At 41.7% G+C, this 9,351-nt stretch overlaps 1 protein-coding gene across 1 annotated transcript; it reads right to left on the reverse strand.

Annotated features, from left to right (window-relative positions):
* Positions 1-321: 321 nt before the first annotated feature.
* Positions 322-9,109, reverse strand: SLC30A1 (solute carrier family 30 member 1). Its single transcript, XM_054023122.1, has 2 exons — positions 8,214-9,109; positions 322-6,263 (listed from the first exon to the last, which is right to left on the reverse strand). Exons 1-2 carry the CDS (start codon positions 8,818-8,820, stop codon positions 5,362-5,364), a joined length of 1,509 nt encoding a protein of 502 aa, XP_053879097.1. The 5' UTR covers positions 8,821-9,109; the 3' UTR covers positions 322-5,361.
* Positions 9,110-9,351: the final 242 nt, after the last annotated feature.

The following is a 9,351-nucleotide window of genomic DNA, read 5'->3' on the forward strand; positions in this document are numbered from 1 at the left end:
GCAACCCCATCAGGAGCTGCACATCCTCCTATAACTCCACCTCTTCATCAATAACTTCATCCTCCAGCTTAGGTCCTCTTTCCACTGCCTCCGTGCCCGCCGAAGTATCCATGGGGCTCTTGCCAATGGAGGGGGCGGGGGGGGGGTCACCGAGGATACCATCCAGCATCTAAATGGGAACCAGGCTCAAAGCCTGCTTAGGTTAGGTGGTCACAACCCGGGATTTGCATGGATGAAAGAACCACACCCCCAGGACTATAAAGTTATTTACAGCTTCCCACCACCCACTGAACTTTATAAAAAAATAAACACAATAGCATGTCTTATAGAACATTTATAATACATAAACGGTTCACAAAGCCTCATACTGAGGTAGAAACAGCTTTGTAAAAATGTACATTACATATATTCATAGACATTACAATGTTTTAAAGTAAAAGAACCCAAACATACAGCTCTGCAGTTAGGGAGATGACAACTGCATAAAACTGCATCACTTTTTCCCCAGGCAAACACTAAAGTTACATAAAATAAGGGGTTCATGAAGAACACACTGATGCATGTCAGTGTGCTCTTCAAGATAGAACTTAAGAGCATTCTTGTCCTATGACTTATTAATGAAAACTACATCTATTTTGCTGCAGTCCCTTTTCTTGCAACAACTCCTTAGGACTGCAATGGTTTTGGATTGAAAATTTAAACTATAGAACACAGCAGTGTTTTATGCGCTAAAGTAGCTAAAGTCTACAAACTCTAAAAGCAAAGTGAAAAGTGTATATGTCAGATTCAGCAAACCTACCTTAAATTTGACAGAAACCTATGTGTTAAAAGTTTAACTACTGTTATGCAGCGATGTGGGGAGATTTTGATATTCAAAGATTTATTCAAACATTGACTACCTCTTAAAAAAAAAATGTTGAAAGTTGCTTTATTGTGCTGACAAACTCAGTAAGTATTCATGTATTTGCACCAGAAACCATGACAGAAGGTACGATAATTTGGTTTACAACTCACTTCCCAACTTTGTTTCTACTTACAATGTTCCTATTTTTAAAAAGACTGAATGCATGTAAAAGTATACTGCTATTGGTCAAACAGCTGAACTTGTAAGCAGAACAGCAAGATTAGTTAAGTGCTTCTCATTAGAGAGATGCATTTTGTCACAGGACTTTACTATTTTACAATATGCTGTTTCTTTGAATGTTGATTTAATAGAAGCCAAGCCCAATTTTTCATTGATTAAGTCTAGACAATAGGTACAAATGTGTCAACTAGGTCCCCTCAACAGTGGTTATAAAATTAAACTCATGGTGTGAGAAAAGAATCCTAACTAAACCCACATGCTTTGGGAAATATAGCCTAAAGGTGTTGTGTTGCATTTTTTTAAACCAATACTCAGATATACAAATAGAAAAGAATATCAGGCTCACATTTATACAGTATCCCATATAGGCAATTAATTTCACAAACTAAAGGTCATAAGGAAGAATCAGACCTCCTGTTATCAGTAAGGCTGCATCAGGCTTAGAAAGCTTTTCAATTCAGGCACACGAAGAATCCCCTCCTTTCCATCCATGAGAGAAATAAAAGGTTCAAGTACAAGGCCAAAATCAAACATCACAGAACTGAGTAAGCAACATACAAATCAGAATTCTAAGAAGGCTAAATAACTGATGCTGTGTTATGAAATAAATCCAATATATATGTTTTAATATGCGGTTTTAAATACCCTTAAATAGAGCATTTCTCACTCCCATCACATGAAAAATCAGAATGTCTAGATATAAAAATTCAGAAAAAAACAGTTCCCTATAGCAGAATAGGTTAGAATATGCATTCTAGAAAGAAATTTTGTTTCCCTCTTAACTACCCACTGAGTTACTGGATTACCTGCTTTTCAGAGGTGCTAAGCAATACCAGTTCCAACTGAAGTCAACAAGAGCATTGGTGCTCAATGTCTTTGAAAAAAACAAAGACAGAGTTAAAAGTTCAGTTACAAGCCAGTACTACTTATGCAACATAATTTTGATGGGGAAAACCCTATAGTATTACCCATTTCATATTGATTCAAAATAATTATCACTAAAAATCAGCACCTAACTTTTGAGGCTTCTTTTGAAAAGCCATAGCCCCTATTGCATATTTCAATACGCTGAGTTCAACAGGACTACTCATGAATATAAGTGTTTGCAGTATCAAGCCCTTACAGAGTTTTCCTCAAGCTGCCTCAAATTTTGATCTACTTCTACTTGTTTATTACACAGCTCTAGGAAGTTGACTCTAAAATAAGTATATTTATGAATGAAACTTTTTACCAGATGTAAGATACTCTACCAAGTAACATTGGATATATTTCTGAAAAATTTCATGGGAAGCATAAACAAAAAGACACTGAAGTATTAGTTTCCTTTTTCCTAAAATTGAGTGTTTTATTTTTATTAACAAAAATCAGGAATGCACAATACAGACAATTAGCTGCTTTCCTGTCCCACCTGGTAAAGTGCTTACTCAGAGTCACTAATTTCATGCTTTAAAAAATGATTTATGCAGTAATTCAAGAAAGCTACCACTATTCTGGAATTATGGTCTTCAGAAAGTCTGTATAAATCAGATTAAAAGATTGAGATGTATTGCAAGTTACCAGGATATAGTTTGGGCTCATTACAGCAACATGAATGTACAAGTCGTACAGCAATTGGAGTATAACTCCCACCTTGGACCTAAAACGGAATATATACTGTACTCAAGTCCAGGGGGTGGCAGGGGGAAAAAAGTTTTTTTTATTTAAAGATGTGTCCATTGCAGGCAATGGCTACAGCCCTAGAAAAATATGACTTCTGGCACAAACAGATTAAGCATTTACAATGGAATTAGTGTCTAGATTTCTAGACCTACTCAAGATGTATTTATCTGTGACTGTTACCTAAAGAGGACAACCATGTCAGGACTAGTAGCCTCTCTATAAAAGCAAAAGGAAAACAAGTAGTCATGACTTTCAATAATACTATATTTTTGGCAATAAACTGTTTTATATTTTGTTAGGTAGTTATACAGCAGGACCTTGCCAATTCCCACTAGTGACTGGGAGACCAAATACAAACTATTGAGCATACTAGTCAAACAGCTTACAGTGAAAAAAGCAAGGATATGTATTTCAAGTGCACTTTGTTCATGTCAGAGGTGCAGTTTGACAATGCTTCATTGCACATTTGCAAAATATACTACCATATATGTACTAAAACAATCTTAATGTAAAACCTCATTATAATACTTTGCTGAGAAGCTGAGTAAGCCCACTGTCACAAACAGGCCCAGTCTCCCTCTGGAAGGGCACCACTTATGAGTGAGTATTATAGGGAACATTAGAGACATGCAAATTAGTGAGGAGCTCTATACTCAAAGGGGGTGTGTGTGGAGGAGAACCTACATTTCCTTCACTAACCAAAACACTTAATATAAAATATATTAATTTAAATACTGTTTAAGGCCTTACAAACACAGTATGCAGTAAATCCATAAATAAGGCCAAAATGGTCCTTACATTATCCTGTTGTGCCTGGCTATTGCAGCACATATGTAAAAGGAGCCACTGTTGGAAAACAAGCAACACAACTTTGCACTTCTATAGTGCCTTCCATCAGAAGATCTCAAAGGTCTTGAGAAACCAATGTATTAAGCCTCACAATACCCCATGAGGTAGGTATGATCTGCATTTTACAAATAGGTAAAATGAGGCAGAGAGAGGTTAAGCAACTAGCCCAAGGTCACACAACGTAAGTGACAGAGCTGGGAAAAGAACTCAGTCCTTCCAACTCTCAGTCCTGTGCTTAATTACTAATCATTGTTTCTCATTGTACATATGTAACTCCAAAGGTGGATTTAAGGGTACATTTTGGCCTGGAAGACGACTCTCAGCATGGGCCCAAAGTCCCTTAGTGTCCCCTTTTATATTGCCTTCTGTTCTCCCCAAATACCCCACTGACCCAAAGAGTCAATGACCCAATTCTTGAGAAAGTACGAGTTGATGGCACACTGTAACAGCTTCTTCAGAGCTAGTCTATCATTTAGTTGAGTTAAACATTTTTAAACTGAATATTTACAAATTCAATAAGTAAAATTCTTTGATACATTACTTTAAAAAGGGTCAAATATATTGGATGAAATCCTGGCCCCACTTATGTCAATGGCAAAGTTTCAACTGTCTTCAATGGGGCCAGGATTTCACCTACCGTAAAAAGTACTTACTGCTGCATTGAGAGGATTAGCAAAATTTCATCCAAGTGAATTTTTACTGCAGTTATCATTTAAACCCTTGAAACCCAGGAAATATAATGCCAATGTTGACAGACGCTCCACTTTATCATAGTAATGCCAACCAGCACTGGTAAATACCAACTCCTTTAAATAAAAGCTCCAATTCCAATGTTACAGCACTGGAACTTAAAGGTTCTGGCTAATTCTTACATTTATACAATGATCTAATGAAATCAAAAGTGCAACTGAACTTGTGAAGAAGGAAGAACACAATGCATATTTTATGAATTAGCCAACAATTAATTACTTTATCAGTCACTTCATCTCTCAGTCTGACCAGAGGAGTATACAGCAGGTTGAACTTACATTTTAACAGAACATAACTTTCACAACTGATTTTTACAGCCAATTTTAAATTACCCCATAGCCCCACTGGGGAAAAAAAATTGGACAGTTTTCTATCAATCACGTGATACATTTCCTTTAAAATATGCTACTATTTATGCTATGCAATAAATCCACACACACACACACACACACACACACACACACAAAATAACCCCACTCACAATAGTTCACTGTATAAGTTTATGGAAAATGTGTGAAACTGACAAAGTGGTTTCTAGTTTGATGTTGTTATATCAATAAAAACATTCTATGAACTTTGGCTTTCATGTGGGTTACAAACAATATATTAAAATATCTACAAATCAAATATTAAGGGAAAGAGTAGCCCCAATGAAAAGTCAAACACAAACTGAGTTCCGATTTACTTATTCCTCAAGTAGCTTTTCAGGGGAGAAAATATTTTAATTTGAAGTACAACAAAAGTCTTCCTGCTGAAGTGTTGAAACTAGTTTTCCAAAATTTTGTTTACAGCATTGGCACTCTTTCGGTGCCGCTCATTACAAAGTCAACACGAACACATTGTGTCATGACAATGCTATTATGTTCTTTAAAACAAGCATTCTAGATTTAGCAATGTGACAAGAACAGGGACTTGCAATTACATTGCTTGACAAACTTGCATCTCAAATATCAGTCCCTTCTTCTCGCAATAAAGCTGTAGTTGAAGCCATCAAAACTCAAACAGCACAACCCTGGAGATTACAAAGATGATTCAAATTGTGTGTCTGGGTCATCGTCTGCCTCTAGCCTAACAGCAGGTATACTTTCCGATTTAGTCCTCCTAGCTTTGTGGTGTGGAGAGTCAATGATTATTTCTGAGCATGAAATAGCAATTGAAGAGGTCTTTGTCTTCTTTTCAGTACTGCCTTCTGCTGTCCCACAACACTGCTTCAGAGCACACTGAGTTCTGCAGGGAAACGCACATTTGCCAACCCCTGATTCAGAGCCTACACTGGAAAACTCAGGCTGAATTGTAGTGGCATGGATCCCTTCATCATGAAAAATCTCTTTAATGTGCTTTGCCACTTTCATGTATGATGCAGGGTCATGACATTTTATGTGAGCAGTACCAATGATCCTGCTGCCTGCCAGCTGCCAAACATGTAGTTCATGGACTGCTTCAACTCCTTCAAGTTTACGTAGTTTCAAGTTCAAAGAATAAATATCAATTTGTTTGGGAACAGTTTGCAAAAGGATAAGGGCAGATTCCTTAAGTAATGGATAAGTTGTGTAAAGGAGTATACAAACCATTATCAGACAAAGAGCGGGATCTAAATACAGCACCCAGCAGGGACCAGCTACATGAATACCCTCTTGTATGGGTAGAGCAGCACTGTCAAGCAGTGGGGCTACAGTAGCATTTTCTATGCAATGGCTATTGACACATGGATTTAAACAGGGCCCATCTTTGGGGCATGGGTTCCAATAAAAATAAAAGACCGAGGCATTCACCACCACAATCACTGAACCCAAGGCATCTCCAAGCACATGCAGAAAAACTCCACGCATGTTAAGCTGTCCACTGGAGTCTTCTTCAACCTCAATGTCCAGAGAGTTAGGACCAATGCTCCCATTTGCTTGTAGTTCTGCCTTGCCATCACCTGCAAAGAAAACCGTGAAACAGTGACATGCTACATCACAATATCAGATACTATAAACATTTTACTGTATCATAGTATGAACTCACAATAAGTTTAGAAACCACATTACTACAGTGAATATTGTAGCAAAGTGACTTCACTTAGGTTTTTGTTTTTTAAATCCTCTACCACTGCACAATTCACCTACAGTTATAGCCCAGCAATTCAATTTGTGTCCTTTTAGCTTATAGCAGAATAGTGGATAGAGAAGAGTTTATTGATTATCTGTACAAAGTAAGCTGTGAAACTGTTGTGCTTTCTACAGTAGGATAAGGAAGGGCCAGGTAAGAGAAAAAATGTTGTAGTTTATTCAAAGAGGTTCAACTGAGTGAAGTGACTAGAAACTTCACTACTTTCAGAGCAAAATGCGCAAAAAGTAAGCTAGCCAGTCTACCACTTCCACAATAACTATGAAAGTCTAGTGGTCACTGCTGATCAGAAGGGAGAGAAATATACCCATATGCACATTTTTATAATTTTGGAAGGTACTCAGAAAATGGGGGCCATAGAAGAACTAGATGAAGAGATAGACAGATGGCTCATACATAGAAGGTAATTGGTTAGGACATTAGAATGTAGATTGTTAGTGCTTGTCTGCACTAGGATATGACAGTGTTAAAACACATGTTAACTAACACAATGTGAGACATATGTTAGTACTCAGCATAGACAAGGGCTATCATATTTTAAGTTTATCAGGTGGTCATGCTTAACCCCACTATTTATATAATGTTTTCTAGTGTAGAAGAGACCTATGACAGTATAACAGGCATATAGTGGATACTACAAATTTCTGAGGTATACGGTGTTCAGGTATGACAAGAAAGAATTAGTATTTTTCATGGAAAAATAACTCTGCATTTTCTGATTTCCAAGCATTTCAACTTTACAAACTACAATATTCTAATGAGGTTCTGTCACAGATATACTTAACTGTAACTGCCTAAGGATTTTACGGAGATGAGGTGGGTGAGGTAATATCTTTATTGGACCAACTTCCGACGGTCAGAGAGACAAGCTTTCGAGCTTAGACAGAGCTGTACTTCAGGTCTGGGAAACTGAATACCTCTGTGTAGGCTTGTCTCTCAAACCAACAGAAGTTGGCCCAATAAAAAGATATTACCTTACCAACCTTGTCGCTCTAACTCAGTGGGTTTCTATATGTTGAAACTAGGATACTTACCTAGGAAGTGAAATAACACTAAGGCTTATTAAGTGGTCAAGTTAATGCTTAAGGTACTAGAGCAAGCTTCCTATATTGTCATAAAGCAAATCTTTTAAAAACCAACATACAGCCCAACTACACAATGATTACTGGATTGAGTTTATGTTACACTAAACACTTAGAGAACAAGAATATGTAAAGTTTACCTGACAGGTGTCTGGTAGAGATGCATTTCCCCCCAACCCACACCGAAGTCTGCTGGATTGCCAAACAAGGGCACAATGCAGAAAGGAAGTTGTCGGAGAAGAAGGGTGTATGAGTGTAATTTGTTAGTCTCTAAGGTGCCACAAGTACTCCTGTTCTTCTTTTTGCTGAGTACCTGTGGATCCTTTGACTAGCTAATATAGGAACAGCAACTGTCACCAAGATACTACTACATAAACTACTACCTAATGAGGGAGTCTCTTACTTTTCTTCCACCAGCATGCAGGTGGCCTCCAAAATCCACTGTGTAGTACAGGATGTCATTACCCCTCTACCAGGATACTTGACAAAGTCATATCTCCCTTACTTTGTCCTACTTAATCTCCTCTGAAAAAGAGGAAGTGGACCTCTCCCCTACCCATCTCCCAATCTGATACAGGCGTGTCTACCAGCCCCTCTCCTTCCTAAATTTGCTAGAAGAGATTTTCCCCCTTCAGACCTCAGGCTAAGGGAGGGATCCTACCGGGGGCAGTACTGCTTACCTAACTTCTCCTGGTTGACTCCATTGGTGCTGCTGCAATTCTCCACCAGCGTGTTGGTCTCCTCCTTGCGCAGCACAGCATCACCGTCCCCCGAAGACCGCTCCAATTTGGTGCGGCTGCCGCTGCGGTGGTGCTGGCTCCCCCCGTGCGAGTGCCCGTGCCCCCCACCTCCATGCTGGTGGAAGAGGCAGAGCCCCAGCAGGTTGACGAGGAGCCCCGCAGCTCCCACGCCAATCACCACGACCGGCTGCTGGATCTCGTGGGGCTCGGTGAAGCGCTCGATGGCCTCCAGCAGGATGGTGAAGCAGAGGGCGGTGAGGAAGACCGCGTTGACCAAGGCGCCCATCACCTCGGCCCGCACCCAGCCGAAGGTGTTCTTGTGGGTGGCGCGGGTGCGCTGGGCGAAGCGCACGGCCACCAGGGCCACCACCAGGGCCATGACGTCGGACAGCATGTGGAAGGAGTCCGAGAGCATGGCCAGCGAGGCGGTGACCCGGCTCACCACCACCTCCACCACGAAGAAGAGGAAGGTGAGCGCCAGCATGCACATCAGCCGCACCCGGCGGTAGCGGGGCTGCCGGGGCTCGCCCGTCCCGTTGTCCGCCATCCTCGCGTTCCGCCCCGGCGGGGAGCGGCGCCCAGCGGGGAGGGGAGGCTGGCCGCCCTGACGGGGGATGACCGGGACTCGGCGCTGCGGGGTGACCCCACGGGAGGGCGGCGGGGACGGGGCGGCTGCGAGCTCCGCACTCACCTGGCGGGGCAACAACTGCCGCGAATGAAAAGCGGAGGGGGGGGGTCAGCAGCGCGAGCCGGGCTGAGCGGGGCGCGGGACGGGCGCGGTCACTCCGCTGCGGCGGCCCGTCGCTCTCAGCTCCCCCTCCTCGGCCGCTCTTTGCAGACGGTTTGAAACGAAACTTTGCACCCGAGCCCCCTATTCTTTCCACACGGAACCCCAGCGCGTCTTATTGGCTGCGGCCCCAGCAGTGGGGGGCAGGGGCTGCCTCACATCTTCTCCCCTATTGGTCCGCGGCCATCACGTCAAGCGCATGGCCACGCCCCGGCGCGGCGCCCATAGGCTCCGGCCGCCACCAGAAGCGGGGAGGAGGCCAATGAGGCGGGGCGAGGAAGCCGATTGGAC

This window comes from Malaclemys terrapin, chromosome 3, assembly GCF_027887155.1.
Source record: "Malaclemys terrapin pileata isolate rMalTer1 chromosome 3, rMalTer1.hap1, whole genome shotgun sequence".
In the NCBI taxonomy this organism is placed as follows: Eukaryota; Metazoa; Chordata; order Testudines; family Emydidae; genus Malaclemys; species Malaclemys terrapin.

Excerpts from the sequence above, each read along its gene's own strand:
- SLC30A1 (XM_054023122.1), bottom strand. The coding sequence starts at position 8,820 with ATGGCGGACAACGGGACGGGCGAGCCCCGGCAGCCCCGCTACCGCCGG. Across the intron at positions 6,264-8,213 it reads AGTCAACCAGGAGAAGTTAG|GTGATGGCAAGGCAGAACTA; the intron begins GTAAGCAGTACT and ends TTTTCTTTGCAG.